General features: G+C 44.1%; 1 protein-coding gene across 2 annotated transcripts in view; it reads left to right on the plus strand.

Annotated features, from left to right (window-relative positions):
* The window catches only part of LOC141144883 (valacyclovir hydrolase-like), a 115,227-nt gene that overhangs the window by 20,745 nt on the left and 73,426 nt on the right, over positions 1 to 21,056 (plus strand). For both annotated transcript variants that reach the window (XM_073630970.1, XM_073630971.1), the window contains exon 5: positions 18,444 to 18,575. In XM_073630970.1, the coding sequence (XP_073487071.1) occupies positions 18,444 to 18,575 (132 nt within the window). The remainder of the gene's footprint in view (positions 1 to 18,443; positions 18,576 to 21,056) is intronic.

Consider the following 21,056-nt stretch of genomic DNA (forward strand, 5'->3'; position numbering starts at 1 on the left):
AGTGTTTTTTTTTTTTTTATCAATCACTCCCCTATATAATCCCTCCCATACAAGAAGTATCTCAGTTTTGTAGCAGGCAATGATAACCCAGAAAGAGGGGTGGGACCTCTGTGTGTATCATTATGTACTCCAAGAAATAGATTTTACAGCCAAGTACAAAAATCCAGTTTTTTATCGTACATCATAAGACACAGGGCAGGATATAAATCATGACTATCTACGATGTCCCGAAGTAATGCAGATGAGGTGAGGGTGACAGAGAAGCTACCGTCAGGTCCAAGGAAACTACTCCGTAGCCTGCAAAACACTACAGACAAAAAAGCATCCTCGGTCACCCTTACATCCACCTGGTAAAACCTTGTAAAAGTATGTACCAAGGCCAGGTTGCAGCCTTGCAAACCTGAGCCACTGATGACAGATAGCCCAGGAGACCCCCACACTCCTAGTAGAGTGAGCCTTCACTTGAAAAGGCAGAGCCTTACTCTTCAAGCCATAGGCTTGGGTGATATGCTGTCAAATCCAATGCAAAATGGTCGACTTTGAAGCTGCCTGACTCTTTCTAGGACAAAAAAAGAGAGAGTCGCCCTGGGACTTCAAATGAGGTGGTCACAGTTAACCACTGAGTAACGAGAGTTATAGCAGTATAAACTTTATTAAAATTAATGTACATAACATGGATAATATAGCATATTAGCTTAGCCAATGGATTTGCACATAATGAAGAGAATAAATAAATTTGATGCAAACGTTATACAATGCAGTATATACAAATGCACACATCAGAAAACCCGATGCGCGTTTTCATTGCTCGCTCATCAGGGGCGGATGAGATGTATCTAAATAGACAAAAAGATGTGTCACAGTGGTAAATGTAAAAAAACAAACAAGATATTTGGGCGGCACACCCTAAAAGATGCATTAAAGCTGGTGCAGCCATAAGACCATACAACAGAGCAAAATATTACAGCACACACATGCAAAAAAGACATTTACCTCCAGCAGGGCTAGTTTAACCAGTTGCTGACCGCCGCATGACGATGTACGTCGGCAGAATGGCACGGGCAGGCAAAAGGACTTACAGGTACGTCCTTGCCTTCCCGCGGGCGGGGGGTCTGATCGGACACCCCCCCCCCCCCCGGTACCTGCGGCGGTCGGAATTCTCGTCAGGGGCGATAAAAGGTGAGGGGGAGGCCACTCATTCGTGGCTCCCCCCTCGCGATCGCTCCTGGCGAATGAAATGCTTCCTCGGCTTCTGTATAGTAAACAGTACCCCCCAATCACACACCCCCCCCCTGTCACACTGACACCAAGCAGTTTTTTTTTTTTTTTTCCTGATTACTGCATTGGTGTCAGTTTGTGACAGTTAGTGTGGCAGGGCAGTTAGTGTTAGCCCCCTTTAGGTCTAGGGTACCCCCCTAACCCCCCCTAATAAAGTTTTAACCCCTTGATCACCCCCCGTCGCCAGTGTCACTAAGCGATCATTTTTCTGATCGCTGTATTAGTGTCACTGGTGACGCTAGTTAGGGAGATAAATATTTAGGTTCGCCGTCAGTGTTTTATAGCGACAGGGACCCCCATATACTATTGTAGCGCTGGTAAATTTACAATCTACCGCAGATTAAGTAAATTTAGTAAATTGTGTGTTAGGAAGGTTAAAAGTTCGCCTCTGTTTCAGCTTGGCTGACGTTGTGTGTGCTTCTGTGCTGACCGGTGGGTGTCGCTGTTACCATTAGTCAGTGTTGGAAGGGCAACGTGTCGAAGTGTATAGATGCTCCTCTGTCTCGGAGACAAGCTCGGTGGAGGTGGTCCTCCGAGTTGCATTCTGGGAAGGGGATATTTATGGGACAGACGCCATGTTCTAAGGTCATTTTACAGCCACCTGCTGGCCCTCCTGGCGAGAGAGGCCTATCCAGACGAGCAAAAGAGTGTGTCCCATGAGGGGAACGTATTCCACATAATTATCTGAATCCTACCGGGACATTTGTCGCTAAGATTTTGTAAGAAGATATTTGAGTTTCTCCTGAAGGTTTCCTTTTCCGTCTCTTTCCTGCTACTTCCTAAAGCTGACTGTTTAATAAAGCATTGAAAACATACTCCAGTGTTGGTGCGTGTGTCGTCCAGCAGTAAACTCAACGGAACCCCTAGACCCGGTGCCGGTGAAACAGAGGGAAGCAAAGTGAAGGTAACAGACCCGCTTAAACCAGCAGCTCCACCATGAGTTAGTGGTACATGTGGGGGCGTCGTCCGGGATTTGTTGACCGACAATTATTGCAACCCAGTGGAGTGTTTTACCGGGAGTTTACAGAGAGCTGTTCTTTGGGAAAAAAAAATCTTTTCAGGAAGAGGAAAGGTTAAACTGCAGGACTTTGCTTTTGGGTGCGTAGACGCTGGGTGCCAGAAGAGGCCCGGGAGCTACGTGACCGAAAGAACAAGTGGGAGGAGTTACCCTACTTGCTGCCACGTGGGACGCGTGTGGTGTGCTTGGCGCCAGAGGAGAGGCCTCGTGATCGTGCTGAAAAGATCAGAGTGTGGCCATGTCTTTTCCGGCGTTGCAATCGGTTGTGGGACCCAGAGTGTTCCCTGCAGTCACCGTGATGAATATTGTGCAATCTGGAACTCTGCTCGCGGATACTGGAGTATGAATGGAACTGCAGGGGAAGTTTTTCCTGTATACCTCGGGAGATGTTGAGGGACTGGGCATGACCTGCCATCGATGTGGAGGATTGGCCGTGCATCTTCGTCCATTCGGCCGATGTCTGCAGTGTGGAGACCAAAAAGGGAAAGGACCAAGGGGAAACACAAGGGAGTGATCTCCCTCGGTCCAAAAAGTGGCTACTATGGATATGGTGGGCAATAAAGGGGAAATAATATATGTAAAAATGTAAAAGTTTATTGAAAAGATCTAAAATATACAAAAATTATACTACTGACAATAAGACACATGCATGGAGCTGATCCACCAGACACAAATTAATGGGCCCGTCCAGTGCAAGCAGCACAGGGTACGCCCATTAACCAGCAACACAAAAACGTCAAACAATAACACACATGTGGACACATAAAAAGATCATACAGTACAGGCGCCTATAATCCCACAGATGCATAAGGTCCCTGTGGCCAATCGCCAAATCAAAAAGGAATTAAATAATATTTTTTGAAAAATAATAAAAGAACCTTATGCATGCGTGGTCCCCCGGGGAGATGGGGAAAGTGGAGTGGATATAAACAGGTTGTTATCTAACTCAAAGAGCTCGCTGGTTAACATCCACTATTGCTATGTAGATACTGCAGCTAGATGAATGGGCCAGGGGGACTTGTAAATGTATTTAGCATGCGCATGCATGAATCATGAATTTTACCAAAGTCCATTCCTGTAACTTATGAGATGGATATGTAAAGCAGAGAGTCTCTGTAGAGTATGGGGAATATAAATACCGCACAGTATGATATATACTGTTAATGCCAGGAGCAGATCACATGACATCTCAGAGTGGCCAAATAACTCCTGGGACTGTTGATGTATAAACGGTATATTGAAAACCTATACAAGGCTAAATATCACTATGTTGTAACCTGCTGTCCACATTTGGCAGAGCCATACCACTTCAATTGTCAAGGATTTTGAATAACAACTGCATAAGGAGCTGAAGGGGTTACTTTACCACCTCTCTGTCATGCGAGGATCAAAGCAGTATCTTATGTCTTGAAGTTGCTCCACTGCTCCGTGACTTCCTTGTCTGTATTATCAATGCCGGCCGTACCGTGCTGCATCCTCCAAGCACTCGGTAAGTGGTAATCCTCACATTCACGGATGCAGAGTACAGCTGTGCTTGTGCGGCAGATTATTTCCCCATATACATAGCGGTTTATAGTTTCAATCTTCCATTGGGAGAAGATACGTCGTACGTCCTGTTGAAGCTACATAACAATGACGTTGCAAAACGCGTCGACGTAATGAAGATGTGCGGACGCCGACCCAGCTATCTCCCGCAGTGAGTTGGAGACGGGGACTTCTCCCAATGGAAGACTGAAACTATAAACCGCTATGTATATGGGGAAATAATCTGCCGCACAAGCACAGCTGTACTCTGCATCCGTGAATGTGAGGATTACCACTTACCGAGTGCTTGGAGGATGCAGCACGGTACGGCCGGCATTGATAATACAGACAAGGAAGTCACGGAGCAGTGGAGCAACTTCAAGACATAAGATACTGCTTTGATCCTCGCATGACAGAGAGGTGGTAAAGTAACCCCTTCAGCTCCTTATGCAGTTGTTATTCAAAATCCTTGACAATTGAAGTGGTATGGCTCTGCCAAATGTGGACAGCAGGTTACAACATAGTGATATTTAGCCTTGTATAGGTTTTCAATATACCGTTTATACATCAACAGTCCCAGGAGTTATTTGGCCACTCTGAGATGTCATGTGATCTGCTCCTGGCATTAACAGTATATATCATACTATGCGGTATTTATATTCCCCATACTCTACAGAGACTCTCTGCTTTACATATCCATCTCATAAGTTACAGGAATGGACTTTGGTAAAATTCATGATTCATGCATGCGCATGCTAAATACATTTACAAGTCCCCCTGACCCATTCATCTAGCTGCAGTATCTACATAGCAATAGTGGATGTTAACCAGCGAGCTCTTTGAGTTAGATAACAACCTGTTTATATCCACTCCACTTTCCCCATCTCCCCGGGGGACCACGCATGCATAAGGTTCTTTTATTATTCTTCAAAAAATATTATTTAATTCCTTTTTGATTTGGCGATTGGCCACAGGGACCTTATGCATCTGTGGGATTATAGGCGCCTGTACTGTATGATCTTTTTATGTGTCCACATGTGTGTTATTGTTTGACGTTTTTGTGTTGCTGGTTAATGGGCGTACCCTGTGCTGCTTGCACTGGACGGGCCCATTAATTTGTGTCTGGTGGATCAGCTCCATGCATGTGTCTTATTGTCAGTAGTATAATTTTTGTATATTTTAGATCTTTTCAATAAACTTTTACATTTTTACATATATTATTTCCCCTTTATTGCCCACCATATCCATAGTAGCCACTTTTTGGACCGAGGGAGATCACTCCCTTGTGTTTCCCCTTGGTCCTTTCCCTTTTTGGTATGCTTGATTTGGGCTACGGATACGGCCTCCAAATTTGAGGAGAGGCACTGGGTGAAAAATTGTGATGTTGTGATTTTTCAAAAAAGGCAGGTACTTTAAGGGTGGTCCCCCTCCCTTCCTTCTAGCCTGCAGTGTGGAGAGTATTTGTTTGTACTGGAGCCACCTACTATGCCACCCCGTGCCTACCGGATGGATTGGGTGACAGGTATCGCTACAGTGGAAGCTGCTATCGCTACAGAGAGAGAGCGACGGGCCGCCACTTCGCCTGTTACCGACAATGTTTCAGAAAGAGACACTGCTGCTGCCGTCTCATCAGAAGACATTACTTTGATTCCTAAGTCTACTACACCTGTTCCTGTGGTGCCTTCTCAGAAGAAGGTGGGCTATGTGAAGGCTTCTCGCAGCCGTGCTCGAGGCCTACCCCAGAGGTTACCTGAGCCGGAGCTACCAGAGTCTACGTCTGGAACGGGTAAGCCATTGTTGGGGACTGTAAATAAGTATTTGCCAGCAGAAGAATTGAGAGACTCGGAAATAGAATCCATGTCGGATCTTTCCGGGGATGATGACTTGTTCGAAACCATGTCGCAAGAGCTATTGTGGTCACAAGGTGAGGATGTTGCCTCCACAATGACCCTTCCTGAATGGACTGCCATGAGTTCTGGGAAGACGTCGCCCTGTGTGGAGACGCACAGTGCTGTTGCGGGGACTTTGTCAAAAGTTATTGATTCGCTACAGACACCGGCTGGGTCTATGGTGAAAAAGTCATTAGACTCCTGTGTACCGCCTGGTATGGGAAAGGACGGATCTTTGCCAGGACTTGCTCGCTTGAAGGATGTTGAACAGGCGTGTGGCCGCAGAGTATGGATTGGAATTACCCTATGTGCCCCAGGATGTCATGCAGGAGATTGAAGCTAATCGGGAACTTTGGTACAATGAAGCTATTTGGGACTACTTGTCTGTGCCTAAGCCCTTTAGAAAGACTGAATGTTCTGTCCGGATGGATGAACGTTTTAACGGATGCTTTGTTCATTGGAACTATGATCGGCATATCTATGCTGATAAAGTGGTGATCTGCAGACCGGGAAAGGACAATGCTGTTTATTTTATTACCACTGTAGATAAAGAAGGAAAATATGTGACTCTACCAGATCCTCGGTTTTACTGGTAATTGTGGACACTATTACTTTGAAGTTAGCTAGTTAGATAGTGACAGGGCAAAGAGATCTGCGTGGTCAAGATCTACAGATCCTGTTCTGTGTTTAAATCCAAGGACTTCTGTTTGCTAGCCAGATTTCTTTTATAAGAAAAGTTCTTGTGCAGGGATTGACCCCAAAAGTACATATTCTTTCTAATACAAATCATAGGAAGAAAGTCTCATTTTAAATGAGGCTTTGCTCCTGGTGTTGCGTAGTGTGTATATATGTGTGTTTAAATATGTTTCTTTTTCAGGGATCATCGGATCATATGTATAGCTGGGAGGCTTTTCAGCTAGTTAGCGAGGTTGGAAAAAAAAAATTTATATTGTGGTTTTGTTCGCGGCTGTGAACATAATGTTTCATAGATATAAGTCTCATAATGTCTTTAAACTGTCCTTTTTTCCTCTCTCTAAAGTTATGAGAAACTCAAATGCTGCTCTCAGGCTTGAGAGTTACTGCTTCTGCGTTCAGGACAGACGTTGGGGACAACGTCTATTGTAGTGGGGGGAGTATGTAGCGCTGGTAGATTTACAATCTACCGCAGATTAGGTAAATTTAGTAAATTGTGTGTTAGGAAGGTTAAAAGTTCGCCTCTGTTCCAGCTTGGCTGACGTTGTGTGTGCTTCCGTGCTGACCGGTGGGTATCGCTGTTACCATTAGTCAGTGTATTGGAAGGGCAACGTGTCGAAGTGTATAGATGCTCCTCTGTCTCGGAGACAAGCTCGGTGGAGGTGGTCCTCCGAGTTGCATTCTGGGAAGGGGGTATTTATGGGACAGACGCCATGTTCTAAGGTCGTTTTACAGCCACCTACTGGCACTCCTGGCCGACAGGTATGCGTTAAGGAGCTACCTCGTGGCCCTCCGATCGGGAGGCCCGCGATGCTGCGGCGCAGGGGTGGGTCCAGAGGCTTGTCTGGGGCCTACCACCGTGGGCGAGAAATGGTCCTGAGCTGTCGGTCCTGTGTGACGAAGCTGGACAGCCGAAGAGATCATAGGGGAGGACCCGTCTTGGAGAGATCACGCAGCGTGCTGGTCTATAGAGGGGCCTGGTGACTCGGTTGCAGGACGTATCCAAAAGAAGTAATTATACAGCATAGTGTCGCCGGTTCGGCTTAAAGGTTTAGGCACTGTGACTGACTGTTCACTGCAGAAGATCTGATACATCCTGTGGCAGAGGATCATGCAGATTTACCCCCCCAAGTAAGTCTGTGGCAGAGACTTTAGATTCATGCTGCGTACTGGCTGCTAGACCGGTGAGAGAGGCCTATTCAGACGAGCAAAAGAGTGCGTCCCATGAGGGGAACGTATTCCACATAATTATCTGAATCCTACCGGGACATTTGTCGCTAAGATCTTGTAAGAAGATATTTGAGTTTCTCCTGAAGGTTTCCTTTTCCGTCTCTTTCCTGCTACTTCCTAAAGTTGACTGTTTAATAAAGCATTGAAAACGTACTCCAGTGTTGGTGCGTGTGTCGTCCAGCTGTAAACTCAACGGAACCCCTAGACCCGGTGCCGGTGAAACAGAGGGAAGCAAAGTGAAGGTAACAGACCCGCTTAAACCAGCAGCTCCACCGTGAGTTAGTGCTATACTATCTAATAAATGTTTTAACCCCTTGATTGCCCCCTAGTTAACCCTTTCACCAGTGATCACCGTATAACTGTTACGAATGACGCTGGTTAGTTAGTTTATTTTTTATAGTGTCAGGGCACCCGCCGTTTATTACCGAATAAAGGTTTAGCCCTCTGATCGCCCGGCGGTGATATAACTTAGGTTTTAGGGTCAGATAGGGTCTGCGTCGCCCCAGGCAGCGTCAGGTCAGCGCCAGTACCGCTTACACCCACGCACGCAGCATACACCTCCCTTAGTGGTATAGTATCTGAACGGATTAATATCTGATCCGACCAGATCTATACTACCGTCCCCAGCAGTTTAGGGTTCCCAAAATGCAGTGTTAGCGGGATCAGCCCAGATACCTGCTAGATGTAAACAGTAAGAGTGGTGCTGCGCTAATCCTAATGTACCCCACAATGTCTAAGTATGAATAACAATGGAAATCAGTGGCTTATGCAAAAAAACTGATATCAGTGTAGTAATAAGCCTACAGATCAAGCGATGACCATAATGCCTAAAGTGCTAAATGAACATAAACGTGAATGTGCATGGGTAAAAACTGGTGACGTGTAAAACGATAGTGTCTAATCGACCTAAGAACATAAGTATATAAATTGCATCCAAAAATCGGTGGAGTCAGAAAAAACTCCCAAAGCACAAACAGAAATGGTGTATATTGAAAATCCAAAGTTACACTGAATGTCCGTGGAGATCTACGATTGTTGCAATAAAATATCTCATACCATCAATGGGTGCTTCAAATTACCAATATTCAAATTCATCAAGAGGTGACTAGTGCAGCAGCAAAAAACATATTAAATTCAGGAAAGTGGCTTGTGCAATATAAAACAACTCTAATATTATTTCAAACGTGCCAAAAAGTGAAAAGGAATAATAAATAAACAATGATTGTAGCCAAAAAAGCAATAAGAAGGCAAATTAAGAATGAACGTGCAATGTTACAATGAATGTCCATAGGGATCCATAATATATGCGGTGAAGTATTCAATATCAACAATAGGTGCATAAAAAAAACAATATTAAAAGTTCATGAAAGAAAGTGACTTGTGCAGCAGCAAAGTATTACAAAATCCAAAGGGTGATCTGTGCAATATCAAGCAACTCCAATGCTTCTAAAACGTGCCAAATAGTGGGGAGATATGAGCGATAGTTGGATCTTTTCACACAATAGTTAGCTGAGGTAGAAATGTGAAGTGTATACAGGTTCTCTCCATGCAGATGATCCTACACTGGAAGGTAATGGCCCCTTACCTCATTAACCTGAGGTTACAGCATAGAACAGTCAGGCACCGCTGGTGTCTCCTGTGGGGGCGGGTCCTGCACTCAGTTAGCCTCAGATCCTCCAGGGATATAGTAATCAAAGGGAAACAAGGATGCCATATAGTGTAGTAATTTTCCACAAAGCTTTATTAGTAATGTAAATCAAAGTACTCACACAGATAAAAACAGAGGGTGCAGTGTATCCAGACGAGTGGCGAGCTCGTACACTGCTGACAGTGGAAGGTGTGCCTATCCCTACGCGTGGCGTCACAGGTCACGTGGCTTCATCAGGGGGTCACGTGAAGAAAGTAGACACCCCAAGCTATTTGCTGAGAGGTATAGTGAGTATTTTGCAGACCTCACTTTTTGTCACAAAGTTTTGAAAATTGTCTTTCTTCATTTTCAAAAACAAATGAGAGCTGCAAAATACTTACCATGCCTCTCAGCAAATAGCTTGGGGTGTCTACTTTCCAAAATGGGGTCATTGGGGGGGGGGGGGGGTTGTGCCATCTGGGCATTCCATGGCCTCTGAAACTGTGATAGGCAGTGAAGAGTGAAATCAAAAATGTATGCCCTTAGAAATCCTGAAGGCGGTGATTGGTTTTCGGAGCCCCGTACGCAGCTAGGCTCCCAAAAAGTCCCACACATGTGGTATCCCCGTAATCAGGAAAAGCAGCTGAATATATTTTGGGGTGCAATTCCACATATGCCCATGGCCTGTGTGAGCAATATATCATTTAGTGACAACTTTTTGTAAATTTTTTTTTTTTTTGTTATTATTCAATCACTTGGGACAAAAAAAAATAATATTCAATGGGCTCAACATGCCTCTCAGCAATTTCCTTGGGGTGTCTACTTTCCAAAATGGGGTCATTTGGGGGGGTTTTGTACTGCCCTGCCATTTTAGCACCTCAAGAAATGACATAGGCAGTCATAAATTAAAGGCTGTGTAAATTCCAGAAAATGTACCCTAGTTTGTAGGCGCTATAACTTTTGCGCAAACCAATAAATATACACTTATTGAAATTTTTTTTACCAAAGACATGTGGCCGAATACATTTTGGCCTAAATGTATGACTAAAATTGAGTTTATTGGATTTTTTTTTATAACAAAAAGTAGAAAATATCATTTTTTTTCAAAATTTTCGGTCTTTTTCTGTTTATAGCGCAAAAAATAAAAACGGCAGAGGTGATCAAATACCATCAAAAGAAAGCTCTATTTGTGGGAAGAAAAGGACGCAATTTTGTTTGGGTACAGCATTGCATGACTGCGCAATTAGCAGTTAAAGCGAACGCAGTGCCAAATTGTAATAAGTGCTCTGGTCAGGAAGGGGGTAAATCCTTCTGGGGCTGAAGTGGTTAAAACACCTAGAAAATTAAAAAAAAAAAAATATTATCAAAAAATATGGGGATTTGGTCACACTATAGTGCTATATGGTGCTAAGCCCACTTACTGCGTCAAAGCACCCCATGATTAGTGGGTCCTACACTATCCATGGATTGGGAGATCCTGCTTCTCTGAACCCTGAGAGCAATACACTCTTCTATATGGGAGAACATTGAGGTCTCCACCCATGACACAAGTGGACACTAATGAGAGGTACTTAATGAAAGAGTGGGGTGCTCCTCACCCAAAAGGATTTGGTCAGAATCCATACAATAGACAAACAAGATATTTGGGGGGCACACCCTAAAAGATGCATTAAAGCTGGTGCAGCCATAAGACCATACAACAGAGCAAAATATTACAGCGCACACATGTTCAATGTTCTCCCATATAGAAGAGTGTATTGCTCTCAGGGTTCAGAGAAGAAGGATCTCCCAATCCATGGATAGTGTAGGACCCACTAATCATGGGGTGCTTTGATGCAGTAAGCGGGCTTAGCACCATATAGCAATATGGTGTGACCAAATCCCCATATTTTTTGATAATATTTTTTTTTTTTTTTTTTTATTAATTTTCTAGGTGTTTTAAACTAGCCCTGCTGGAGGTAAATGTCTTTTTTGCATGTGTGCGCTGTAATATTTTGCTCTGTTGTATGGTCTTATGGCTGCACCAGCTTTAATGCATCTTTTAGGGTGTGCCCCCCAAATATCTTGTTTGTCTATTGTATGCAGGGCTGGTGCAAGGATTCTTGACACCCTAGGCGAAACCTCATTTTGCTGCCCTCCCCGTGGCTCCACCCCTGACTCCACCCCATTTGGCTATGCCCATGTATACCCTATCTTTTTAATGAAGTGCCCATCAAATGCCGCCTCACCAGCGCCCCCATCAATGCCGCCTCACCAGTGCCCATCAAATGCAGCCCACCAGCACCCATCAAATGCAGCCTACCAGTACCCATCAATGAATGTTTGCTTGCTTCCATTCATTCGGGAGTTGGAACACAGACACAGTCCTCTGTCGCCGATGCGCCTCTGACACTATGTGCGAATGGAGCGCCAGCTGCCTGCTGATGCTGAGACTTAGTTGCTTGCTGCAGAGAGAAGAGAGTAGGAACACCAGTGGCCGGGCACCCTAGGCAGCAGTGCGCCCTAGGCGGCTGCCTAGTTTTTCCTAGTGGTAGCACCGGCCCTGATTGTATGGATTCTGACCAAATCCTTTTGGGTGAGGAGCACCCCACTCTTTCATTAAAGCAAGAGAAATTCCCCTGGCGGACTTTAAAGGCACATTTAAGAAAATATTTAGAAAGGTATGTAAAGTAGATAACAGTTTATTAATTACAAAAAATAATCAAGTAAGTCACATAATCACATAGTTAAAAACAAGGAATGCAGTTCCATAAATACAAAGATTAATGATACCAATACATTTGCATCCGACGCGTTTCGGAGTTACTTATGCCTCCTTCTTCAGGGGTGATTGTAGGGTTTGCAACAAGAATTTTCTATATGGGAAATAGTATGTATAACATAAACATGGTAAGTGTACAGTGAAAAGATCATAAGAACAAAATCTATAGTTGTATGAATCTGTATATATACACACATACATTTTTCTGTTTACACTTACATTGGTATCTATGGATATAGATTATGCATTCCAAGACGAGTTTAAAAGAAACATAGAAGTATTGACGTACTGCCCATCGGACGCGTTCCCTGGTTGTAATGTGTAGAGCTTTAGTAAAGTATAACAGCAGTATTCACAAAGCCACTGTCGAGGTGGAGATAGGAAGGTATGGATATGTAAGATGGTTTTGTTCTTCCTTCCAATGGGAAGGAGGGCCCAATGTTAACGGGCGTATGGCAGTTTAGATCTGAGATCACACTGGGGCCAAATGTGTATCCTGTAAATCATGAAGATATATATATATATATAAGAATGTGCGTACATATGGATAGCCAAAGTAATACATGGAAAATCCAAAAAATTACTGTTCTTTATAATTTTAGGCGGACCAGGTAGGACACATTTTTTGAATTTTCCATGTATTACTTTGGCTATCCATATGTACGCACATTCTTATATATATATATATATCTTCATGATTTACAGGAAACAAAAAAGTGCAGGGAATGCAAATAAAGCACCAGGTGAGTGCTAGGGTGTGGAGAGTGTGTTTACCTTGATATTCAAACGGCTGAACAGCAATGGAAATCTCTGTAATGTGCATAGTATTGGTGACCGAAGGAAGTGATCTCAGCCATGTCTCACCCCTGACTTATATCCCCGAAGGGGTCCGGTCCGCTCCACCCCCAACGCCATGCGAGGATGGATTGGTGTGCCGACGTCCAATGGGAGTACGCATGCGCAGTGGACTCCCGTCTATCCAAGATGACAAACTGCACTGCCACTGGGTGACAGCACAACCACGGAAGCCACCCAATGGGTGTAGGAGCATAGCGCCGATATGCCAGTGCCCCCTCCACAAAGTCCATGGGACGAGGTGGGGGGGACAGTGGGAGACCAGAATCTCCCTTAGCATATCGCAGCTCCCATGCCAGACAAAAAACGCCAACTGCCAGAGGAGACAGCAAAGGACACAAAGGCCACAGAACACCACCACTGTTGGAGGCAAGGCCAAAGGCTAAAACATGTATATGAAATATATTTGTGAAAACAGTGGCTGGTGGTGACAGCAGGCCATTTTTGGGGCTAAATTCTTTCTAGGACCCTCAGCCAGGATGAATATTGAATCCTTCTGGCTGACCGCTGCAGACATCTTCAAATAAACCTTTACAGCTCAAACCACATCCAATGTGTGCAGAGCTTTTTCGCCCTGCGACTGAGGACTAATAAAACAAAAAAAGGTAACACGATGTCCTGATTTAAATGAAAACAGGAAACAGAGTCAATAGAACCAAAGAAATCTCACATATGGGTTCAAAAAATGGTTCCTGCAAGACAGATAAGACCAAACTCAAGTCCCATGTACACAGGAGGTACTTTACATATTATATGGGTTATCTCCTGAACAAAAGCATGTACCGCCTGATTGCAACAGCTGAACAGCGATTGGCACTGTTGAAATTGGACTGATGCGCTGGTGTCAGAAATCCTATCTGATCTGAGCCATTCCGGGCAAATTCAACTAATTACAGAATACAGAACCGTCCTGTGGGCTGAGATGGGAACATCCCCCCACAACTGAACTGAACCTACCCATTAGGTTTTGAGACCATGAAGAGATTGGCATAATCTTTTGGTCACTGGAACCAACTAAATTACCCCCTATGCCAACAGCTAACTGAGTACCTGAAAGAAGGAAGCTCCCTTCTGCTTGCTCACAGGTACATTCAATGTCATAAATTGAGTAGGAGGAAGAACCTGAAACTCCAACCTGTACCCATGAAAACCTGTGGAAAGTACTCATTTGTCTGAAATCTCTTGAAAAAGCTGCAGCTGTCCCGCCACCCCACCCCCACCCGCCGGGGGGGGCGGCACCTTTTTATAGCAAAGAGGACTTCGAATCTTATTTAACTGACTTAGCTGACCAGGGTATCTTTTGCCCTTGACTCTAAACTTTACCCCTGGACCCAGTTGCCTGGGAGCGCCAAAAGGACTGCCTGGTTGTAGAAGAACTGGAAACCGTAGTAGCTGATCCTCTGTAGGCTGGACGCTTGCCCTTTTTCTTGAGCAGCAAGAGGAAACTCTTACCACCAGAGATCTTTTGGATATATTTATCCAGGTCTTCGTCAAACAACTTTTTACAGCGTAATTCAGCGGACCAGCTGTTCAAACACAGGACCCTGCGCATGTAAATAGACAGCAGAGCTAAACAAGAAATTTGCTGGATACTGTCCTTCAGGGCATCTACCGCAAAACACAAGGCCTGGGGCAACTCTGCTAACCCCTCACTGGTGTCTGCCTACACATGCCTGGGTTCCTCTTCATGAACTGCTTCATGAGATTCTTTAGCTTTGGCAAACGCTAATGGCTGCCACAGCAGATTGCACAGCAGAGCCTGCCAAAGCAAAGAAAGCCTTTAACAGTGCCTCCAGTCTCCTGTCAGCTGGGTCTTTAAAGACCTGGACATAATCCACTGGGAAAGTCAAATTCTTTCTGAGCCAGAGCACTGCTGCATCTACTGTGGTTAGAATTTTTCTTCCTTTGGATAGAGAAGAAAAAAATCTTGTTAACAGCACAAACACCCTATCCAGGTGATCTCATTCAGCATACATCTCCTCTAAAAGAGGGTGCAATGCAAAAGCTTGTGAAGTTTGAGGTGGTTGCAGAGACCCCAAAGAGGAATATTTGACTAATGATGACTGAATCAGAGGTAAACTGAAGTCAGAACGAACCATCTCAGAAAGGGATTGAACTAACACCCTCTAAGCTTGAGAAACTGAAAGTCTCTGAGCTTCCTCACGCTTGGAGTCCTCAGAGGTAGGACCAGTGTCTGACCTTCCTCAAGTTCTACTCTAGCCACCTCCTGATCGTCGTCCACCCATTCCTCCTCCACAGCCAAAGGGGAATCTAGCAAAGGGGACCTCTCCTGCTTCTTACTGTTCTGTGCTGTGGGGGCTGATCAAATAGGCAATATTTCCTTCTAAGCCTGCCAACTCCACAGCCAAGTCATGTTTAGTGACGAAAGCCAATGCCCCCACAGTGGCCACAAAAACAGACAGATGCATCTGCCACTTCTGGTCTATCAGAAGATGCAATCACAGGACCTGATCTGCACCCTTCCCAGCTGTGCTACCCCTCTCTGTTTTCTGAAAGACATTTCCTAAGCATGCTGGTTAGCAATAGGACTATAACCAGTGCTTTTTTTCTCAGAAAAAAGGTGCCAGAACTCACTCCCACCCCTCCTTGGTCACGCCCCTACTCACCTCCTAGAACCACCCCAGAACCGCCCCTAGAACCACCCCCTAGAACTGCCCCTTTAGAGAACAGGGAACCAAGTATAATTTGGGGGCTAGACAAGTAATTTGTATGGAATTTAATAAAAAGCATTGCAGTAAAATGTGCAAAAAAAATTGAAATAGTCAGAGACAGCCACAGCCCAGTCCAGCAAAGAGACAGCCGCAGTCAAGCCCAGTCCAACAAAGAGACAACCACAGCCCAGTCCAGCAAAGAGACAGCCAAGTCCAGTACAGCAAAGAGCCAGCCAAATCCAGTACATCAAAGGGACAGCTGTAAACTTTACAAAGAATGCAACAAGAAATCTAAGGGTGCAATTAGGGCGGCTAAGATAGAACACGAAAGACATAGCAGAGGAGAGCAAAAAAAAAATCCCAAGAAATTCTTTAAGTATATAAACAGTAAAAGAGGGAGGACAGACCATACTGGCCCCATAAAGAATGAGGAAGGGAATCTGGTTACAAAGGATGCTGAGATGGCGAAGGTATTGAATTTATTCTTCTCCTCAGTCTTCACAAGGGAATCGGGGGCTTCGGTAACCAAAACTGCAGTGTTTATCCTCATGACACATCACAGGAAGCACCCTCATGGCTAACAGAGGACAAAATTAGGAATAGACTTGAAAAACTTTACATTAATAAGTCACCGGGACCAGATGGCTTGCACCCGAGGGTCCTTAGGAAACTCAGTCAAGTAATTATCAGAACCATTGTTCCTAATTTTTACTGACAGTCTACTGACTGGAATGGTGCCAGCTGATTGGAAAAAAGCCAATGTAGCACCAAAATTTAAAAAAGGGCCAAAATACATCCCTGGGAATTACAGACCAGTTAGCCTAACATCAATAGTATTCAAGCTCTTGGAGGGGATGATAAGGGACTGTATACAAGATTTTAGTAGTGAAAATGGTATCATTAGCAGTAATCAGCATGGATTCATGAAGAATCGTTCTTGCCAAACCAATCTATTAACCTTCTATGAGGAGGTGAGCTGCCATCTAGATAAAGGAAGGCCCGTAGACGTGGTGTATCTGGATTTTGCAAAAGCATTTGACAAAGTTCCCCATAAACATTTACTGTACAAAGTAAGGTCTGTTGGCATGGACCGTAGGGTGAGTACATGCATTGAAAAATGGCTACAAGGGTAAGTTCAGAGGGTAAGTGGTAAATGGGGAGTACTCGCAATGGTCAGGGGTGGAAAGTGGGGTCCCCCAGGGTTCTATCCTGGGACCAATCCTATTTAATTTGTTCATAAACGACCTGGAGGATGGAGTAAACAGTTCAATCTCTGTATTTGCAGATGATACTAAGCTAAGCAGGGTAATAACTTCTCCACAAGATGTGGAAACCTTGCAGGTAGATCTGAACAAATTAATGGGGTGGGCAACTAAATGGCAAATTAGGTTTAATGTGAAAAAATGTAAAATAATGCATTTGGGTGGCAAAAATATGAATGCAATCTACTCACTGGGGGGGGGGGGGGACTTCTGGGGGAATCAAGGATGGAAAAGCAGCAGCATTGCATGCCATTGCTGCTGTTAGCAGCAGCAATGGCATGCAATGCCAAGCTGCTGCTAACAAAGCAAACAGAATATTGGCATGCATTAAAAAGGGGATTAACTCAAGAGAAAAAGTGACAATTCTCCCACTCTACAAGACTCTGGTCCAGCCTCACCTAGAGTATGCTGTCCAGTTCTGGGCACCAGTCCTCAGGAAGGATGTGCTGGAAATTGAGCGAGTAGAGAGAAGGGCAACAAAACTAATAAAGGGACTGGAGGACATGAGGAAAGGAGTTATGAGGAAAGGTTATGAGCACTGAACGTATTCTCTTTGGAGAAGAGACGCTTGAGACGGGATATGATTTCAATTTACAAATACCATACTGTTGACCCCACAATAGGGATAAAACTTTTCCACGGAAGGGAGTTTTATAAGACACATGGCCACTCATTGGAATTAGAAGAAAATAGGTTTAACCTTAAACTGCATAGAGGGTTCTTTACTGTAAGAGCGGCAAGCACTTGGAATTCCCTTCCACAGGTGGTGGTTTCAGCGGGGAGCATCGATAGTTTCAAAAAACTATTAGATAAGCACCTGAACATACAGGGATGTACAATGTAATACTGACACAAAAGCACACACATAGGTAGGACTTGATAAACTTGTGTCTTTTTTCAACCTCACCTACTATGTAACTATGTAACAGCCAAGTCCAGTACAGCAAAGAGACGGCCAAGTCCAGATACAGCAAAGAGAGAGCTGCAGCCCAGTCTAGCAAAGAAACAGCAACAGCCCAGTCCAGCAAAGAGACAGCCAAGTCCAGTACAGCAGAGGCAGCCCAGTCTAGCAAAGTGACAGCTGCAGCCCAGCCCAGCCCAGCAAAAAGACTGCCCAGCCCAGTAAAGAGACCACCCAGCCCAGTGAAGAGACCGCCCAGCCCAGTCCTGCAAAAAAAACACCCAGCCCAGTCCAGCAAAGAGAACACCCAGTCCAGTCCACAGCAAAGAGACCACCCAGTCCACAGCAAAGAGACCGCCCAGCCCAGTCCACAGCAAAGAGACCGCCCAGTCCACAGCAAAGAGACCGCCCAGCCTAGTCCACAGCAAAGAGACCGCCCAGTCCACAGCAAAGAGACCGCCCAGCCCAGTCCACAGCAAAGAGACCGCCCAGCCCAGTCCACAGCAAAGAGACCGCCCAGCCCAGTCCACAGCAAAGAGACCATATTAATATTAAATAGCACCATTTCCCTGCCATTTTGATTTTGCTGATGTGGTATGCAGTATGTATTGTCAAGATAAAGTTTCCCTTTAAAATGTCACCCTAACTGCAAAGATCATTGTAAATATAAAGATGTGGTGCATGATCTGTGTGATAATCAAAACACACTAACCTGTCTTGTAACCTTTTTTAGCTATAAAGGATGTGTCAAACTGGAGTCAAAAGATGAGACAGCCCATGGAAGAGTTGTATGGAAAGGAGTATTTTATAAACATGGTTTCTGCTTGGATTGAAACTACCAATCAATTTCTCAATGCATCTAATGGTAAGCTTATTCACCAATGACAAGTATGTCAAGAAATGGCTTGTCAGGTTGCCATCTATTGTCTATATTTGTTACCGGTGTATCATAAAAGCACAAGATCTGATGTATCTCTCTCAATCCTCTTTATTAAGGCACGTGGGTGCCTTATCCACACTGCTTTTCTCTTGACTTCCTGATAAGCACTCCATTGATAATCACGGTCACAGTAGGGGTTCAGGGTCCTCATTCCCTGCTCTGTGGCTGCAGTGCAGTTGGTCTTCCCCTGCAACTCTGCAGCACTTTAGACATTATAATGATCAGCACTCCAGAAAGTAGTAAAATAGTACTACATCAAGCTACTTTAAAAGCAACAGCTGCGTCTTATGGACAGACTTGGACAATGTCTGTTGTAAGCTCATCATAAGCAAAGTCATCAAAAATGATTTACTGGTGAACGTGAGGTACAACATTGCAAGGAGGGGAGGTGGAGTCGCTATGGGTGGAACTTCAAAGAGAATAAACTAGTGGGAAATGAATAGTTGGAGTATGCTGCAGGCCCCCTAACTTGAAAGATGAGGAGGAGTTGAATCTCCTTTCACAGGTATAAATGGCGGCAAGGCAGGGCAATGTCATCATAATGGGTCACTTCAACAATCCAGATATTGACCTGGCAGTACAAACAGCTCACTCATTTAGGTGCCCGTCATTTCTTAAATCTCTTACAGGACAACTTCATGTGCCAATCTGTGGACTAGTAATAATACATTACTAGACCTATTATTTACAAATGACAGATCTGCTCGTGGATGTCGAAATCAGGGACAACTTGGGATCCAGCGATAAATAATAGGGAAAAGAGGCAGGCACAAGGGTAATGCAAGAACACTACATTACAAAAGAGACAACTTTTCTAAACTGCACTTCAAGATATTAAATGGGACCAAATCTTAGAAACAATGAACACTGAGGATAAGTGGGAGTATTTCAGGAACATATTACATTGAGGTATTAGCCAGTGTATTCCAATAGGCAAAAAATATAAAAGATTAAACCTGGGTGGCTAAACTTTAACCCCTTCGCCGCCAGATCCATACATCCTACAGACCTAAAGCGGGGGGTATTACACACAATCTGGTGGCTGCAGCCACCGGATTGTGTGTGAAACTGACGGGCAGACTCCGCTCTGCTCCCCTTCTACTTGTGACCCGGAAAGCGATATCTCTGGCGTCACTTCCGGGTCAAGCTCTTTATGTCCCCAGTTCCATTTGCTGAAAAAGGATGTTTTGCTATGCGATCTGCATTGCAAAACATTCAGTGGAGTACAGTGGAGATATGCAGGGTCTTTTGGACCCTGCATATCTCAATAAAGAGAACCTGTCACCTAAAAATCATCACATAGGGGACTCTTTGTCCCCTATGTGATGGAAAAAAAAAAAGTTAAGTAAAACAAAATTTTTCATTTTTTTGCAAAAAAGAAAGTTACACCCAAGCACATAAAATCCCCTCCCCCCCAAAAAATGTTGAGGCCACCCCTACATATACACATGCACAAACGTAAACGCATGAGTCGGGGCGCCTACGCGTGAAAACGTTGATTGCGATACACATTACATATCGCCACGTACGCTGGAGTGAGAGCAATAATTCTAACACCAGACCTCCTCCATAACACTAAACTGATACTGATACTGAACTGATGGGGCTTTTGAAGCGTCACCTATAGAAAATATAGGGTACTGAAGTTTGTCGCCATTTCATGGGCGCACGTAAATTTAAGGTTTGGTATGTTGGGTATCTATTTACCCGGTGCAACCTCGTCTTTTATATTTTTACCAAAAATGTGGGTAATTTATTGTGTGTGTTTGCACTAAAATTCACGTTAGCGTGTTTTTTACTGAAATTTTGCATTTCCTAGACCTTTGCGGTAATATCGTGTGACAAAAAAAATTGCAACTACCACAATTTTATTCTATAGGGTGTCTGCTTTCAGAACATATATGATATTTGTGGATTGTGTGTAATCTTCAGGCCTAAAATTATTTTATTTTTTAAACGTGTGCAAAAAAGGCTCTGGCATCGAAATGGTTAATGGTTTAATGGTTAAAAGAGAAAAAAAAAAGGCCAAAAAAAATAAGGCGGAGGGGTCATTGTTGGCAATCAAACACTAAAGGAATGCAATAAGAAGTGTAAGAATGCAATCAGGGCGACTAAGATGTACCAAGAGAGACACATAGCGGAGAAAAAATCCCCAAAAATTCTTTAAATATAATTATATTAAAAAAGCGAGGTCAACATATTGGCCCCATAAGGGATGATGAAGGGAAGTTGGTTACACATGACAAGGAGAAGGCGACTGTACTAAATGCATTCTTCTCCTTGGTTTTTACTAAGGGAAAGTATGTGTATAGTAATCATGACTGCTACATTAGTAACATATCACAGAGTAAACCCTTATGGCTTACAGAAAGCCGGTGTCCAAAAAAAGACTTGAAAAGCTAAATG

This window comes from Aquarana catesbeiana, linkage group LG05, assembly GCF_042186555.1.
Source record: "Aquarana catesbeiana isolate 2022-GZ linkage group LG05, ASM4218655v1, whole genome shotgun sequence".
In the NCBI taxonomy this organism is placed as follows: Eukaryota; Metazoa; Chordata; class Amphibia; order Anura; family Ranidae; genus Aquarana; species Aquarana catesbeiana.